Source organism: Camelina sativa, chromosome 19, assembly GCF_030686135.1.
Source record: "Camelina sativa cultivar CO46 ecotype springtype chromosome 19, ASM3068613v1".
Lineage (NCBI taxonomy): Eukaryota > Viridiplantae > Streptophyta > Magnoliopsida > Brassicales > Brassicaceae > Camelina > Camelina sativa.
In genome coordinates, this window is record NC_141898.1 from 4,291,552 (window position 1) to 4,310,676 (window position 19,125).

The following is a 19,125-nucleotide window of genomic DNA, read 5'->3' on the forward strand; positions in this document are numbered from 1 at the left end:
CATCTTTTAACCATTTTGCCATCTTAGTTTCTCTATTCTAAGATGAAATGTTAAATATTTATATATACAAGTTTTTTAAAATTAAATGATAAAAAATTAGTGTTTTTTTGGTTTATGGTTTGATTCAGTTCTTGTATATTCGAATTACCCGAACCCGAATAGGTAATATCTGAACCCGACCCGAAAATATAAAAAACCTGAATGGATTCTATATGTCTAAACCCAAAAACCTGAAAACCCGATCGGGTTCAGGAACCCGAATGCCCAGGGGCTAGGCTGTAACATGAAGCAAGAATTGCTATGAGAAAGCAATTCTACATTTCTTGACATCTTGTTTACATTTCTGAAACCAAGCAGACCGTTACATGTGATGTTGGGCCCTTTCACGGGATTTGATGGCCCATTCGTAACACTGCTAATGACAGATCATAACACTACTAAGTTTGAATTTTTGCGTTTTTGTAGAATTTATATATATATTTTTGGAGATATTTATAAAATAAATCCTAACACTTAGGGGCGAACTCTAAGTATTGTTTTTTACTTGATAAAAATTTGAAAAATTGATTTGATAAAAAACTACTTTTAGTCTCACATACTATATTTTACTTCCATAGGTATCATATGATGAGTTTTTGCGGATTAAAAATCTTTGAACATGTTATATGATCCGCCTAGCATGACGGATTTAGATTATAGAACAAACGCTAAAACTATTAGTTTATTTCATATACTACAGATTTGTAGTCAGAGTTTGAAAATTAACTTATAAATTATTTAGTATATTAACTACAAAATATTACACATACTACAAGTCTACAACACATTCTTAATATTCTAAAAAAAATATATATATACACATAAAAATATACACTAATATATCATATATGCATATAACTCTGTTTAATTATAGAAAATAAAACTAAGTGTTTTAAAATTTTATATTCTATCGAATAACAAATTTGATGTAATTAGGTTCTAAACTATATAAAACTTAAGAAGAAAAAAAAATATTCTAAACAAAATTATAAATTAATTAGAGAAAATTAATTAATTAGGAATTTAAAAACTAAATAAATAAAAAATATTATTTAACAAACAATAATTTATAATTTAGATAAAAAGTTATGATTGATGAAATTTGTTGTAGAATTGCAATAGAAAATGTCATTAGACGATTCTGCAAGTTTTTTTTCTTTTGATTCTATAGACTTTTTTTCCTTTTTTTTTGATTCTACAAGTTACCGACCGAAGCTAATATCTTCTCCACCTAAAAAAGCTCAATTACAACGAACCCAAAAAAATAAAAGGCAGGAATATGCTATATTTAGACACTGTTCTTCACCTAGAATCGGAACACGGATTATTATACACGACACTTCAGGCCACGAAAGCAGGAGAGACATTGAGAAGGACAAAAGTGAATCACTCCACTACTATATTTTTTAATATATGTAATGAAATGTATAGGGGCCCTTTTGTTATTTTGATTATTTCTATAAATAAAGGTCTGTCATATAGTTGATTTTATCATTAAAAACGAATGGCTAAAGACTACTTTTCATCCTCTGTTCTGCTTATTCTCTTTATCTTCTTCTACAGTCAGCGTACTGATTCTGCCTCCATTGTCGAGTTTCTTCCTGGTTTTGATGGTCGTCTTCCCTTTGAGCTCGAAACCGGGTTTTGTTCCTTTCTCCTTCCTCCTTCCTCCTTCCTAATGTGATTGATATAAATTCTCAAGTGTTTGGAGATTACTCTAAAGTGTGTGTGTGTATGAATATGAGTCTTTAATATGTGAATGAAAAAAAGGTATATTGGTGTTGGCGAGGAAGAGGAAGTGCAACTGTTTTACTATTTCATCAAGTCTGAGAGGATTCCAGAAGAAGATCCCATTCTTCTGTGGTTAAGTGGAGGACCTGGCTGCTCTTCTATCTCTGGTCTTTTCTATGAGAATGGTTATATCTTCTACCTTCATTTTTGTACTCACATATTTAAAGTATAAACACATGTGTCAAAACTGAACCAAATAAAGCCAAAGAGACTAGAGTTCAAATCGATCTCCTTTTAGCTTCATCCTCACGTGATCAAATCTACATGTTTGAATCAGGGCCTGTAACTGTGAAGCTTGAGGTTTACAATGGAACTATTCCTTCCTTGGTTTCTACACCATATTCATGGACTAAGGTAGGCACTAGGCACAATGTGTTTGTACGTACGTACTCATATATATTACGATCACAAACCCAATGGTAAATGCTTTGGTCGTTTAAGTTGTGCATCGTTTTTTTCTTAGGTTTCGAGTATAATATATTTGGATCAGCCTGTTGGAACTGGCTTCTCCTACTCAAGAACTCAACGTGTTAATAAACCTAGTGATTCAGGAGAAGCCAAGAGGATCCATGAGTTTCTTCACAAGGCATGAAATCAAAAGACTAATTAATATTTAACTGTCTCTTCAAACATAAATCTCTTCTTTGTGCATAGATTTTTTGGTTGTTGTTGTGCAGTGGCTAGGCAAGCATCAAGAGTTCTCCTCCAACCCTTTCTATGTTGGTGGAGATTCTTATTCCGGTAAGATCATCCCGGCACTCGTTCAAGAAATCTCTAAAGGTATCATCTTATTTTTTGCACATCAACATCAATCTCCAAGCCCTTTTTTTTTTTTCCTTTTTTTTTTTTAAATTTTACAATCTCGTTTCTGTATCAAGTACTATTTTCTCTTTATAATTGCATAAACACGATGATTCAGGAAATTATTTATGTTGCAAGCCTCCAATAAATCTTCAGGTTCGTTGGTATTTGTTAGCTTCTTATTATATATACCTTATGGAGCATTAAAAATTGATAGATTTCGTCCTCCGTCCACTGACAAAAAACAGGGCTATGTTCTTGGAAACCCATACACAGAAAGTGAATTTGAGAAAAATTATCGCATTCCATATGCTCATGGAATGGCACTGATCTCAGATGAACTTTATGAGGTATGAAACATGACATGCTTTTGTCTCTTGTCGATAACAAGCAGTTCAAAACTTTTCTTCTTGCAGTCAATGAAGAGAATCTGCAAAGGAGACTATATAAATATGGATCCACGTAACAGAGAATGCTTGAAACTCGTAGAAGAATATGAAAAGGTACACACACACACACACTTACGGAAATTCTACTTGATGTTCTGTTCTGTTTACTTAGTAAAACTCATCACTAATTCAGACTTTTGTGGTTGTTTATAGTGCATTGCTAGAATAAACCCACTACTTATAACAACACCAGTGTGTGAAGAGTGTGAAGAGACATCTCCGGATTGCTATGTAAGTAAATCTATCTTGCCCTCTTATGAACCATTGAGAAAAAAAGTATATTAAAAGGTTGCGTTTGCAGGAGTATCGGTATATGTTAACAACGAAATGGGCCAATTATGAGAGTGTGCACAGAGCTCTTCATGTCAATAAGGTATTATACATGAAAAAAAAGTCATTTTCGGGTTATTGGTAAAACAAAGTGTCAAACTCTTTAGGAGGATCTATATATGATTGCAGGGGAGTATAGGGGAATGGGTACGTTGTCATTGGGGCATACCTTACACTCGTGACATTAAAAGCAGTATACCGTACCATATGAATAACAGCATCGATGGCTATCCTTCTCTTATCTTCAAGTCAGATTTTAACTTCTTCTACCTTTTAAAGAAGTGCTTCAGGATTCAAGACATTTTTGTAAACGTTTTGAGGATTTTTTTTTGGGTGAACAGTGGTGATCACGACATGGCAGTGCCGTTCCTTGGAACTCAAGCTTGGATTAGGTCTCTTAATTATTCTCTCATTGATGACTGGAGACCTTGGATGATAGGTGATCAAACCGCGGGGTAATACCATTTCTCTTTCTTTTGTTTATATGGGATCTCTAGTGAACTCATTCTATTGTTGTATGAGCTCATTAGACTCGCATTCGTTATGGCAGATACACGAGGACTTATGCCAATAAGATGACATTTGCTACAGTCAAAGCAAGTCTTTTCCTCTCTTTTTAGTGTTTGCACTCAATGTTTTGACAGCGGTTTGTTTTCACATTATGTTTGTTAATTGATTTGTGGGTTTGATTATAGGGAGGAGGACACACGCCAGAGTATAAACCAGAGGAGACTTATATCATGTTCCAAAGGTGGATTAGAGGTCAGCCTTTGTAACATGATCAAGACAGAGTTGCATGTTAGCCAGAAAGCAATTCTACATTTCTCGTTTTCTCAATCACATATTTAAGTAGCTGGACACTACCGATTTTAATTGTTTTTGATGGGTGCTCTTAGTAGTTTATGCCAATAAGATAACATTTGTGATGAATGATACGGAAATTCACAGTTATCTTCTTCTTCGTCATAGAAGAGAATCATTAATTTGTACAAATGACTCATTCCATGGGTTTGCATCCTTGTTTAGCATTTATATATTTACTATTTTCTACGTAATGTTTCTTATTGATTCATGGTTCGGCCACGTAACTTAACTCTCATCAATAGTAGCTCATCATCAATATATGGTAGACTTTGACTTTAAATTTTACAAATAACTACCGTAAAAATTTCTAATCTAATTGTATAGGGCCTTTTTGTTATTTTGATTATTTTGATTACTAGTATAAATAAAGGTTTGTCATTTAGTTGATTTTAACATAAGAGATTAGCCAATCATTATTCTGCATGCGAGGGAAACAAAGGCAGGCCTATTAGATGGCATGAAATCAAGTTTTTAATGCATACAAACAACTTTCTAGGGTGAAAAGAAGCTTCATACCTGTTTAAATAAAGGGTATTTACCTCAGAATTTTAGCAGATGTGTACTTCTTTGTGGTGCAGGCAAAGTTGGAGCTGTTGAGATCTGCATCATAGACACATGACACATCGGTTTTGTTTAGTTTTCTATTTATGACGTACAAATATACTTCGGTGAATCAAGATGCATTACCTTCGTGTTCCCTGCTTTTGCACAGGTCGAGCTTAAAACTTGGGTGTGAGCAAGACCCTCGTTTTGTCCTGTGCAGCACAGCAGCAGCAGCGTTACTGTTTCTGGTTCTGAATTGATGGGTTGACTATCCATAATCAGTCTAGTTGTGCTAGCTATGTTTTTAACACTCGCTTCCCTGCAATGAGACATTAAATCAACAATTATAAGAGGAACGTGAGAACAGATCTAGTTACAGTGAAGTGAATCAATCTGATTTTGAAACAATTTGGCTCACCTGTGTTGATTTCTCACCGTGAGAATACTGCAGTCTCCAGTGGTGGTTTAGGCAAGGAATGTTCTCCTTGTTTTATATCTGCTCCGACGTCCGCATCCCCGAGAGTGCCCTTGACTGAACAAGAAGAAAAAACATTAGAATTGTTTCTCATCTCACTTAACTACAGTAAGATCTCCCAAATAATGATAGAGATACCTAGAATATGCAGTCTTTGTGTTGATCTCTGCATCCTTAATGGCTTGATACTCAGGAATCAGATTGGTAGAGAGCTAGCTAGCTATGTTCATCAACTTGTCTCCATGAGAAAATTGCCAGTGGTGGTTTTGGAAAGGTTATTTTATACCTCTAACGTATCCCAGAGATTACTGTTGAACGAACAAGAAGAAAAAACAAAGAATTAGAATGGCCTCTCATATTGCACATAATTAACTACAATACATTCTCAGAAAGAATGATATAGAAGAACCTGGCTTTGGTGTTGATCTCTCTGCATCCTTCGGTAGGATTAAGTTGTTATTTCCTGAGGCTAGAATTTCCTGAATCGGAATGGTGTAGCTAGCTAAGTTTCCCTGCAGTCAATGAGACAATGAACACACAAAACTAAAAACTGTCAATCACTACAATCAGTTTGAAGTTAGTTAAACTTGAAACAGAACAAAATACAGAAAAGCAGAGGATTTTTGAGATTACTTACAGAGCAAGAAGAGGATTTTTCCATCTTTGGTCATAAATCAATGATGAGGAGGGAAGAGTTTAAATCACGTAGTGGGATACGGAGTGAATCAGGATGATTTTTGTAACAATTTGGCTCCCACCTGTCTTGATTTTGCATCATATAGCTTATGCTTTTTGACAGCTTCATTTTCCAGAATATGTTTGATAGTGCTAGCTAGCAATGTTTTTTTTTAACACAATTACCCTGCAGTGTGGCAATCAACACACAAAGATACAATTACAGGAGGAACATGAGACCAGAGTTGGTGGTTTCAGAATGGTTATTAAGTATATTACCTGCCTTTACACATTATTCTGGTTAAATGCGTTTGGCTTGAGACAAACTGTGACTGGTTTTTTGGCTTGAGTGCAGATGGATTTCTCAGGAGACCAGCTAATCTCTCAGACGTCCACATACCGGAAAAATAACTGTAAAAAGAACAAGAAGAAGAAGAAGAAGAAAAAACAACAATTTAGAATGGGCTCTCATGATCTCACATAACTACAATACAATCTCACAAGGAATAATGTAGAACATGGCCTTGTTGTGTTTTACCTATGTGCCTGCTTTGGTAGGAGTAAGTTGTTATTTCCTGAGGCTTGCTGGCGTTGTGCATTGTAGCTACAGGTTCTAACACGGCTCGTAATCCTGGAACAACAAGAATGTTTAAAAAAAAAAAGTATGATGATTGAAAAAATAGTAATGGATATGACTTGAAACAAAACCTTGAAGAATAGTGAAGGATGATTTGAAACAAAACCTGGAGGGGTTCTTCTACATCTTCTTTTTCTTGAACGTTGCTTATGGTCTCATTCATGGATTGGTAGAGCTAGCTAGTAACACTCGTTTCCCTGCAGTCAGTGAGACAATCATTAATTAATCAACACGACAACAAAAAGAAAGAAGCATCAATCACTCACAAGCTAGGATCAGAGAGAAATGAAAAAAATAAGATGAGAGAGGGAGTAAAAAAGAGAATTACGCCATGGAAACAACAAGGTCCTCCCAATCCTCACATGCACCATATCTGAAAAATCATCAAGAGTGAGTGAATCTATATGATATAAGACAAGAGACAAAGCTTATCAAATTCTCATAGTTTTAAGGTAACAAAGGAATTTTATACTTAACACAGATGTTGGTGAAGGCATTATTATTAGAGGGTTTTTTAATTTGGGATCGTCGATCGGTCAAAAATCACTAGAATCGAAATCAGTTTGGTGTCGTTACCGTAAGAACGCAGGCGATGGTTTCGTTCTGAGTCCACGAGAACGAGCGAGAGAGAGAGAGAGAGAGAGAGAGAGAGAGAGAGAGAGAGAGAGAGAGAGAGAGAGAGAGAGAGAGAGAGAAAGAGAGAGAGAGAGTCAAGTAAATCGATCAACGAGCACCTGTTACACAAAAATCGAACAAAAAAAAAAAGAAAACCTAGTCAAAGATACAAAAAAGCAGCCAACATATCTAAGAATACGAACAAGAGATCATACCTCTCTTCTTTGTACGTTTGCTTGCTCAGAACGGTAGTGAAGAGTCTCTCTGTCCTTAATTTTGATTTCTCACTCTCTCAAAGAAGAAGAAGAAGAAAGAAGAGTAGTCTTAGTAATAATATTTATAAGCGGAGAGAAAATCACAAATCCTATTTCTTATTGTCGACAGAGAGAATTGGCAAATTTCCTTTTCTATTTTTTTTCTTTTCCTTTTTCAAAAAATAAATAACACAAAACCAACATACATGGGCTACCAAAAGCTCACAACTTTAATTTTCAACAATTATTATAAGTCCACCATGAGCCTAAAACCAAACCCTAATGATGTTTATAAAGTTTTCTTAGTCTTTTTTTTTTCTCAAAATCTTCTTAGTTTTCCTTTTCTATTCCCTTTACATGTATTTTTTTTTCTTTTTAAGAATTAATAAGATAATCTGATATTACTTACAAAACCAACCTTTTCTCAATATATTCATTTCTTTTTTTTTCTCCCATCAATATGGCTTATTATTTACTAGTCAGTTTTTTTTCTTTTTAATTCAATAAATAATACAAACATATAATTTTCTTATATCCCTTTATATGAACTCATTTCGTGACTTATGTTTAACTATTCATGTTTTTTTAATCAAAAAAAAAAAACTGTAATCTTTTGAGATACAAAAAAAAATGTGGTATATATATTTTTGTAACAAAATAGTTAGATGACACTATTGTTGGCACACGATGCTCCGCCACAAGAGTTTAATTGGTTCACATTTATTATCTAAATTTTGCATGGCCTTTAAAACTTCTTATTTCATATATAAAAAAAAGACTATAAAAACCCTATATTTTCATGTTCTATCACTTAGATTTTGAAATAATGAATTGTCTCGTAGCTTTTTTGTTAATTATTACTTTGTCTTTCGGATTCAATGAGGCTTGCGAAGATAACACAATAATATTTCGAAATGCACTCCGCCCTGGTACAAATCTCAAAGTCAGTTGCGAATCCAACAGTAAACATCGAAGAGAAGGGGCAGTGAAATTCAAAAGTAACCCAGTTCGTATTGATTTCCAAGAGGCTGTATTTGATAGGACAACATGGCATTGCCTATTGCAACACGGGGCGTATTCTCAATACTATAGAGCATATAGAGGAACTGCTCCAATTCGTCGATGTGGTGAGTTACGTGTATACATTGCCAAACCTGATGGGATCTATTTATCAAAAAATGCTGGTCCAGAAAAATTCGACTACCCTTGGAAAAAAAACTAAACTCAACTATTTTATGTTTTTTTTTTTCTTTTTAATTATTTCTGTTTCATGTTTATGAAAGCTCAAGTTTTTTTCCAATTTTTTTTTGGCGCTTATGAAGACATGATTTTATTGTTCAAGAAAAAAAAATGAAGATATATGAATTCATTGAATTTCAATGCATCATATATGTATTTGATATATTTTGGAGGAAATTATATATGATTGATCATAATGAAAATCTAGTCAAAAAAAAAAAAACTTTTAACGCAAAAAAAATATTTCAAATACACAATTTTAAAAATTTATTAAAAATAATTGTATTAAGAAATCAAATATGATCAAAAGAATAATGAATCAATCTGATTTTTAATTATCCACTAACATATATGTATTAGTATTTCTTTTCACTTTCACTGTTTTCATATTTTTCAGATATCTTCTCGTCATCTCCATGGTCAATTTTCATGGTGTTATCATCGTTATTTTCATCGTCCGCTTCTTCATCATACTCTTCTTCTTCCTCATCATCTTCTTCACTATTTCAGCATTCTCTCCATCTTCATCTATGTATAAAATTCATTATCATGTGGTTAAAAACAAAGCAAAAAATTTAAAACTTTAACCAAACATAGCTCCATGAGCTGGTGAATTAACTACCCTAAACAACGTTGTTCACTTGACCTTCTGAACCGAACTTCAAATCTCTTCTAGCATAACTTAGTTCCCTGTCATTAGAATACTCTTAACAAATTTCAGATTATTTGCAGTACGTTTGGATGTTCGTTTGCTGCCTCCACAGAACGTGCCATATATGAAACTTAAGAATAAATTTTCTTAATCATGTTGAAGAAACCATAAACTTCGCCATGATATATAGATAAACACACACACAAAGCCGCCAAAATCATTACATTATTTTCTTGTAAGAATTCTGCAAGACCAACATAGCCACTACCTACACTCAATTATTTTCAAACCAAGTCTTAATGCTTCAAAATTGCAAATTACTTACAGAGAAAGTAACATGAACATGACCACATGTATAACTAATAAAGCATGTGTGTTGTCGTCCATCGTTTCTTTTTTAAACCCAAAAAATGATCTCAAACAACATCAAATCAAAGTTTTGTGATTCATAACTGATATGAAAAAACACAAACATTAACCAATGATGTTTGTCATCAGTCCTTCTTCTTCAACAGACTGAAAATTTTTAGATTTTTAAAATTTTAATAGATTTTAAATACTTATAATATATTTATAATATTTTAAAATTTATATATAGTTTAAATATTTTAAATATTTTTAACTTTTTAGAGTTAAATCTTTAAGTATTTATAATATTTAAACTTTTTTAAAATTTCAATATTTATAATATCTTAAAACTTTAAAAAATTTAAATATTATAATATTTTTTTGATTTGCTCAAATAGAAAACCCGGTTAAACCGAATAAAACTTTTAAATTTGGATGCATGATAAATCAAGCTTCCTGCTCATTCGTAGTTGGAAGCGTTTCTTCATATCTATAATGGTTCTGAACCATGGTCAAAAAAATTATAGCCGATTTGGGACGTTGTACATATTTCTTTTATTTTTATAAACTTAACTTTTTCTTTTTTTTTCTAAAAAACTTAATAATATAGAAAATATTATTTTTTCAAAAATGTTAATTAGTGAGATACTAATTCCTATTAGTTGTTTTAAATGCTGATGCGTCAAACCACTATTGGTTGTTTAAAATCGTAGGTGGATAGCTTAAGAAGCTTATAGCCTCTACTGTTATATAGTATAGACTAGGTTTTGAACCCACACGTATATTTTGATGAAAATTATATATAATTGATACGGTAATAAAATATTATTTTCTAAAAAAATTTAAATTAGTATTAAGGAAAAAAATTAAATTTCAATAAACATTTTTTAAAAATATAAAAATCAGTTGTGTTATAAAATCAAATCTGATAAAAAAAATCATGAATTTAACTCGACGTAGAGTCGAGGCGAATCAAACTGATGACCTCACATATCCTAAACAATTTTTATGACCACCAGAAAAACGGAACAATTTTATCATCATGAATTTTACTCGTTTTCATATTTAATTGATCGCTATGATCTATGTTTTTGTGTTTTTTATTCCATGTTTTCTTATTTTTCATATTCTTTCTTGTCATTTTCATTGTCAAATTTTGTGGTAATTTTCATCGTTACTTTTACCGGCTGGTTCTTCATTATACTCTTTTTATTCTTCTTCCTCGTCAACTTCTTCCATCCACTGAAAAACATTTTTTTTAGACTACCACACAACTTGTTAACCCATCAAACTCCAAGAACAAAATCATTTCTTTTCTCATAAAAATAAAAAATAAGATAAAAATAAAAAATTAATGAAAGAATATCAACTTATCTATAAAATCATACACAAAAATATATTTTAAAGCTTATAAGAAATAAAAAGCACAAACGTAGATAAATAAGATAATTTATAGCTCATACTTTTATTTAGTATAGACTAGGTTTTGAACCCACGCTACGCGTGGGTTTATTTGATATATTTTGATAAAAATTATATATGATTGGTTACGGTAAGAAAATATTATCTCATAAAAAAAAATAAAATTAGTACTAAGGAAAAAAAAAAATTCAGATACACAATTTTTAAAAATATAAAAATCAGTTGTGTTATAAAATCAAATCTGATAAAAAAAATCATAAATTTAACTTGACGTCCAGGCGAGACAAATCAAACTGATGACCTCACATATCCTAAACCATTTTATTTGACTACCAGAAAAACGAAACAATTTTATAATCATGAATTTAACTCGTTTTCATATTTAATTGATCACTACCACCTATGTTTTCGTGTTTTTTTATTCAATATTTTTTTATTCTTCATTCTTTCTTGTCATTTTCATTGTCAAATTTTGTGTTAATTGTCATCGTAACTTTTACCGTTTGGTTATTCGTTATACTCTTTTTCTTCTTCTTCCTTGTCAACTTCTTCACATTCTTCCACTGAAAAACCTTTTTTTAGACTACCACACAACTTGTTAACCCATCAAACTTCAAGAACAAAATCATGTATTTTTTCATAAAATTTGTGAAATTCATTATTACCAACATAGTCAACACATGCACCTAGTATTGACAATTTTATCCATATACTTATTTGGTTTTAGTTCCACGCATTTAAAAATTTCTCAAACCAAAATCCTTACTTGGTTTATAATATTTTTAAAACATAATAAAATATACTAATAATTATTTATTTAATATGAATCATATGATATATAGAAATATGAGTACACTATAAGAACATATTAATTATAAATAAATAATATCAATTATATTATCTCATCAAATAATATCAACCGTATCATATTATCAAATAACTGAACCGTATATAACAGTAACCGCTCGAACCGTAACCGTATTTAAACGTAACCGTTTGTTAAACGATTCTAGTTAAGGTTACAAAAATTTCTAACCATAACCGATGGTTAATAAACCTTAACCGTGACAACCGTAACCATGATCATGCCTATGTATAGCTAATAAAACAAGTGTGTTTGTCGTCCATCTTTTTTCTTTAAACCTCAAAATTTGACTCAAACATCAAATTAAGGTCTTGCGATGTCAATCCTTCTTCCTTAGACCCAAAAATAAAAAATTAATGAAAGAATATCAACTCATCTATAAAATCATACACAAAAATATGTTTTACAGCTCATAAGAAATAAAAAACACAAATGTAGATAAATAAGATAATTTATGTTTTGCATCAATATTTATAATATTTTAAACTTTTAAAAGGTTTCGAAATATAAAACTTGAACCTTTTAAAAATTTTCAATATTTACAATATTTTAAACTTTTAAAATTTAAAACTTATAATATTTAAAAACTTTTTAATAGCTAAGAACTTTTAAAATTTTCAATATTTATAATATTAAAACTTTTAAAAATTTTAAATATTATAATATTTTTTTGAAACTGTTTAAAATTTTGATTTGATCAAATAAAAAACCAGATCAAACCAAATAAAACTTTTAAACTTGGACGCCTGATAAATCAAGTTTTCCTGCTCATTCGTTGTTGGAAGCATATTAATCTTATTTATACTGGTTCTGAACCATTGTCTAAAAAATTTCTAGCTGATGTGGGATATTGTGCTTAGTTCTTTAATTTCCATAAATTTAAAATTTTTATTTTTCTAAAAAAATCTGTAAATTTAAAAAATGTTAATGAATGACATGTCAAATCATGATAGGTTGTTTTAAATAATTCTTAATATATAAAATTCTGGAAATTGTATAAAATGTTAATCAAATTTCTATTGGTTGTTTAAAATACTATGTGGACGGCATAAGCTCCTACTTTTTATTAGTATAGATTTTTTTTTTAACGGCAAATCAATTATATTATACCATAAGCGTTTACATGATACATAAAACCAATCAAGTACAACCATTGAAACAAATATAGGAAATTGAACACAATCTCGATGAAGAAGTGGAAGTAACCATGCTTTCTAAACGAAAGTCTTACAAGCAACAGAGAAAATCTGTTAAGTCCCCTCTTCGTACACTCGTCAAAGGCTAACATCTTGTAGATGAGACTCCTAAATGCTATCTGCATTACCATAATTAAAAGAAAATTTTTGATATGTTGTTTGTGATGGTTTTGAAACATGCCTTTCGAAACGCCAAACACAATGCTGGTTAGCGACCATGGATTCCCCTTTCATATGACCTGTAATTTGTAACGGAGGGACATTAAGATGACCATCATTGGACTGTGGCCTTAAGAAGAGGAGGCTATCGCGGGAGTCAATTCCTTTAAGCGGAGAGGATAGTACATTGATTCCGGGATCAAAAACCCAAATGAGATCTTCAACTCTTTGCTTAGGAGAAGATTCATCGGTTGATAACCGGAGATGACGCCGGTGAGAGAGTCTACCGGAAACAAATCTTATGTAAAGGAAGATAACACGATTCCATTGAATCGACACCGAACCGACGCGAATTTGAAAAAGACTACAACCCCAACATCGACACAATGAGGCAAATCCTGCCTCACACGAACCCGATACCACCCAATACGCCATTATGATTATCCTGTTAATTATCTTTATTTTATTTACAAATTGTTTTAAATTATCATTTTATATCTAAGTATACAATATGATTTTTTTATAACTATATGTGGAAGATTTTGTGAAGATTTTAAATTATGATTCTCCTATTATTATTTTTTTCATTTACAAACTGTTATGAATTATCATATAATGCATATGTTGTGATTTGAATTTTTTAAAATGATGATATTTCACTCAATCTAGGTAGAAAAAATGTGTGTTTAATGTCCCACATATATAAAGTAATAATTATTTATATATGTAGTATAAATATTAGACTAATAAAATCTTTGAAATAATTATTAGTTAAAAAAAAAGAATTTCTCTTACTAATTAGTTATGGAAAAAAATTACTAACTAATTTTTTAAAAATTGTAAACGAATCGGAATTGGAAAACTAAGATTTTATATCTAAGTATAAAATATGATTATTTTTAATAACTATATTTGGAAGATCTTTTAAGATTTTAAATTATGATTGTCCTATTATCTTTCTTTTATTTCATTTACAAATTTTTTCGAATTATCATTTTATATCTAAGTATACAATATGATTATTTTTATAACTATACGTGGAAGATTTTGTTAAAATTTTTAATTATGATTCTCCTATTATCTTTATTTTATTTTATTTATAAATTGTTTTGAATTATCATATAATACATATGATTAATAAATAATAAAAAGTATGATTTCCCTATATAGCAAGAGATATCTCCTAGTATTTAATTATTTTGCTGGAAAACTATTGTTGGCACAAAATGCTCACCAACAAGAGTTTAATTGGTTCACATATATTATTTAAATTTTGCATGGCCTTTAAAATTTCTTATATCATATGTAAAAAAACACTATAAAAACCCTACATTTTCATGTTCTATCACATTACTCTGAAGTTTATATTAGATTTTGAAAACATGAATTGTCTCGTAGCTTTTTTTGTTAATTATTACTTTGTCTTTCAGATTCAATGAAGCTTTGCAAGATTGCAAAATACTATTTCAAAACGAACTCGGTCCTGGTACAAATCTCAAAGTCAGATGCAAATCCAACAAGGAAGATCGAATAGAAGAGGCCTTGAAAAAAAAAAATTAATTTTATGCTATTTTTGTTTTTTTTTTTAATTTAAAATTATTTATGATTCATGTTTATGAAAGCTCAAGTTTTCTTTCAAATTTGGTGTTTATGAAGACATATGAATCTATCTATATATATGATATATATATATATATATATATATATATATATATATATATATAAAGTTGGCTTTTCTCTCTTCTTCTTCTTCTTCCACCTCATCAATTTTTCTTTTTACTTTTAATAAATTAATTCAGATCATTAAAGAACATAAAATCTAAAATTAATTTATCAATTAATTCACTTATTTATATATTATTTGTTTTATTATTAAAACAATCATTTTAAATAATTTAAACTAAAATATAAACCAAAAAAAAATACAACAAAAAAGATATCAAAGTAAAATATGAATAGAGATTATATAAACAGAGATATCTAAAAAGAGAAAATATTAATCAAGTGCTCAAAAATTAAAATAATGTATATATTTAAGAGAAATATAGAAGGTTACTTGAAATAAAAGATATTAAAGAAAACTTATTCTGAACATCACACACACCAAAAAAATAGTGAAAAATACTGAGAAAGAATTTGAAAAAGCTATTTATAATAAAACAATTACGATAGTAGTGGTAAATTGTAGAATTTTAATTAAAATTTAAAAAGAATTATTTTTGGATAAATACATATATTTAAAAGTTAGAGTAATCTTATGAGTTTGTAGATTTAGGAGAATCAAAATAAAAGAACACAATATAGACTATAGTAGACTATACATATTTTTAAGTAAATAATTGAATTTTTCTTTTGTCAAACAGTTAAGGTAAAATGTAATATTTGATGTTATAATCTGATGTTTATGGATAAAAACGAGTCCACTTATGAGTTTTATTATTAGGAAACAAAACTTACTTGTAGTATATAACACTGTTAATAAAACTTTGCTACAAAGAATGAGTATATTCTCTAAAAAAGTTTACGTCTACATTAGTAAGTAATGATCACTCAACCGATAGAAAAATATTTGAAGATGAAAAATAGTTATGATATGTCTTCATAATCAATATATTATAAGTGGGATTATAGAATGTGAAAAGAGAGTATATGCAAGAGATGACGAATGTATAACGGTAAATAAAGAAATAATTAATTATGAAAAATGTTAAAAGAAATAGATAAGTTATATATCACTTAATAAAATAAATTTGACATCTATATAGATTTATATTTTATATTGAATAATTATAATTATATTCAACAGTTTGTATTATTAATTAAAAAAAATATAGTTCCGTGTAATGCGCGGTTATAAATCTAGTTCATTAAATATCAATGTATCATGTATTAATCTGCTCATCTGCATTTTTTTTGTTTGACAACAAAAGATCAGCTTAAAAGAGCCAATTAGAAGGGAAAATGTTTACAAACAAAACATGCTGCCAAGACAGTCGCGCTTGACGTGCCAAAGAATCCGTACTTACATTCGCATTTCGGGGAACTAGAGATCGGGAAAAGGAAGTGAACTCCGCTTGGTCTATCTTGATATCGTCCAAGTAGTGTGTGAAAGCCGGCTAGTCGTGAGGAAAAAACACCATCTTCACCAAGTCTGAACAGTCCGTATAGAAAGCCACGTCCCGGTAGTCGTGTCCGATCATGCACTGCATAGCCCAAATGAAGGTTTCTACTTCAACATGTAGGGGGGACAGACTACGTCGGAAATTGGTTGTTCCCGTATTTAACACTGAATCTTGAAAGGAAGAACAAACCCATTCTGCACTTGCAAAAGCGTCGGTCGCTTTCCAAGAGCTATCAACAAAACACCAACAACTAGGAAATGACCTAGACATAACGTCAAATTAATTATAATCGTCATTAATATTTTTTAAATGGAGAGTACGTATACGTTGAGACTATTTCTGTTTGGGTACCAATGTGAATTAAGTAGTATACGTTGAGACTGGAGACGTTCGTTAACGTAACGTCACCTAAAAACCGAAGCAAAATTTTTTAAAATGTTAAGTTGATTCTCAAACTGAAGTTATACTTAAGTTTAAGTCAATTCTAAACGGAGAGTCTTAGACTTAGACTTATAAAAACCAACGATAAAATCGTTTTTTGGTACATGACCATTCTTCTTCTAACTCCAAGGTGAACATTAACATATATATATATATATATGATATTTTTATATAAAAATATGTAAAATAATTTATGTGTTTTAATGGAAATCAGTTGATGGGATGTTTACTATTATTAACTAACTAAAAGTTTGACTAATTTATTACGTGTGAGAAAGAAAAAAAATAAGAAGAACTAAAACTAGTTAATTTCTTAAATATAGTCAAATACTAATCATTAACAAATTAACATGTTTTATGACCAAAAAAAGGAAAAAAATCAAACATATTTAAAGTCTAGAAATCAACAAAGATATACACATATATAATTAAGTACTAGTAATTTGCAATCTATACTCCGATCCCAAGTATACTCAGATTGATACAAAACAATGAATCTTGCATTAAGCATTCTGTTTCTTATATTTGTTCCATGTTTTGGGTCGAATCAAGCTATTACATGTCGTAAAAACACTGTAGTTTTTCAAAACAATCTTTTTCTAAGTCAAAGTGTTCTAAAAGTCCATTGCAAGTCCAGAAATGATGATTTAGGTGATCATTTTGTAAAATTTCAAGGTCCTTCATACAATTTTAGCTTTCATGATGGTGTTATCTTCACGACGATATTCAAGTGTAACTTGTGGAAGGGAGCTCGTATGGAGTATCACAGGAATTTTACTGCATATACAGGAGATCCCATTTATAGTTGTGGCGCATTGTACACATGGGATGCACGAGACGATGCTATTTACTTGTCAAAAAATGGTAAGGCGGAGACACTCATGTATAGTTGGATTAAAGATTGATCATTGATGGTTAAGAAACTAAATTCTCATTTCATCTAATAAGCTGTAATCATGTTGCCTTTTTGTATGTTTAAATTGACAACATAATGGATCTTATCTATGTTTTGTTCTAACATCGGTTTATGAGTCATATGTACATATATAATTAGAAAAACATACATGCACATAAGAAAACTATCTCAAACGTGTTCTTTTTGTTAATATGGTTGTGTTATATTCAACAACCAAATGTAGCATTTTCAACCACTAAAAGATTTTAACATGACTATAGAACGAAATGAGGAGAAATCTGAGACGAAATTATTTACTTCTGGTCTAGGATTTTGGTGATAATAGAAAGAACAAAAAAACATCATAATTTAAGCATCGTTCTACATGAGTAGAAAGATAATCAAGAATCATTAACGGGATCTCAAGATGGCCATTGGGAATGGTTGATAAACAAGTTTGAAATTTAATCTCAATCTGCCACGATTTACAGTTTGCGTCAAAATATGTGGTTACAAGAAAAAACTAAACATAAAATACTGAATTTCTTTTTCCCTCAAACATGAGCTATAGTGAGGCTTTTTTTTTTGTGTTATGATGTGCAGATATATGTACTCTAATATATATAATTCATAATTCAAAACCAAATACAAGAAAATTATTGTTACCTTTTTGGTGTATATATACCTTTGATAAAAACATGTGGTGTTTGTTATAAACAAAAAGACAACTTAAGCTCATAAGATAAGATTGCAATAAGAACTCAACTTCATCATGAATATTAATTATTAGTCCATTCGTACTTGAGCTCTTCTGGCTGATCATTTTTAGAGTAATAAATCGCATCATCTCTAGCATCCCATGTGTGTAAACTCACCACAATGAATAAATAACCCTGCTGTATATGCCGGGAAAGATTGATGATACCCCATATGATCCCCCTTAAACAAATTACAATCAAATTTTGTTTGGAAAATGATATTATCATTGAAACTAAATTATACGATGGACCTTCATAATTTACAAAGTGGTCGTCTAAATCGTCGTTTTTGGATTTGCAATGAACTTTAAGAACATTGAGACTTGAAAAGAGATTGTTGTGAAAACTTATGGTGTTCTTACGGCACTTAAGACTAATAGCTTTCACTCAAACGAAAGTACAAGAAAAAACAAAACAACTAGATAAACGAAAATATTATTTACCATTCCAACTCAAATGGTTTTCTAGAGGTAATAATAATAGTCGAGAGTGTCCAAATACTCGTGTATGTATACTTGTGAAAAACAAGATTAGCATATTTATAGATCATGGATT

The 19,125-nt window shown here is 30.3% G+C and overlaps 2 protein-coding genes and 1 long non-coding RNA gene across 7 annotated transcripts; 2 read left to right on the forward strand and 1 right to left on the reverse strand.

Annotated features, from left to right (window-relative positions):
• The first annotated feature begins 1,473 nt into the window (after positions 1–1,473).
• On the forward strand, positions 1,474–4,465 carry LOC104764757 (serine carboxypeptidase-like 7). Of its 4 annotated transcripts, none has more exons than XM_087502012.1 (14): positions 1,474–1,719; positions 1,810–1,955; positions 2,108–2,184; positions 2,294–2,416; positions 2,508–2,610; positions 2,750–2,787; positions 2,880–2,981; positions 3,048–3,134; positions 3,234–3,311; positions 3,382–3,453; positions 3,540–3,658; positions 3,752–3,865; positions 3,961–4,010; positions 4,110–4,465. In XM_087502012.1, exons 1-14 carry the CDS (start codon positions 1,544–1,546, stop codon positions 4,184–4,186), a joined length of 1,362 nt encoding a protein of 453 aa, XP_087358138.1. In that variant the 5' UTR covers positions 1,474–1,543; the 3' UTR covers positions 4,187–4,465. The 4 variants fall into 4 exon arrangements, with proteins under 4 accessions (XP_087358138.1, XP_010486651.2, XP_010486652.2 ...); XM_010488349.2 differs by having other exon boundaries at positions 3,961–4,006; positions 4,106–4,465; XM_010488350.2 differs by having other exon boundaries at positions 1,486–1,680; positions 3,961–4,006; positions 4,106–4,465.
• A 172-nt stretch (positions 4,466–4,637) lies between these two features.
• On the reverse strand, positions 4,638–7,642 carry LOC104764756 (uncharacterized). Of its 2 annotated transcripts, none has more exons than XR_015591104.1 (12): positions 7,435–7,642; positions 7,181–7,338; positions 6,933–6,977; positions 6,711–6,801; positions 6,506–6,598; positions 6,251–6,378; positions 5,930–6,154; positions 5,702–5,804; positions 5,431–5,600; positions 5,236–5,349; positions 4,962–5,136; positions 4,638–4,874 (listed from the first exon to the last, which is right to left on the reverse strand). It is a non-coding gene; the product is annotated as an uncharacterized LOC104764756 (long non-coding RNA). The 2 variants fall into 2 exon arrangements; XR_015591103.1 differs by having other exon boundaries at positions 6,247–6,378; positions 7,435–7,564.
• Positions 7,643–8,270: 628 nt separating this feature from the next.
• LOC109130991 (S-protein homolog 14-like) lies at positions 8,271–8,857 on the forward strand. Its single transcript, XM_019241254.2, has one exon. The coding sequence runs from the start codon at positions 8,273–8,275 to the stop codon at positions 8,693–8,695; it is 423 nt and encodes a 140-aa protein (XP_019096799.2). The 5' UTR covers positions 8,271–8,272; the 3' UTR covers positions 8,696–8,857.
• Positions 8,858–19,125: the final 10,268 nt, after the last annotated feature.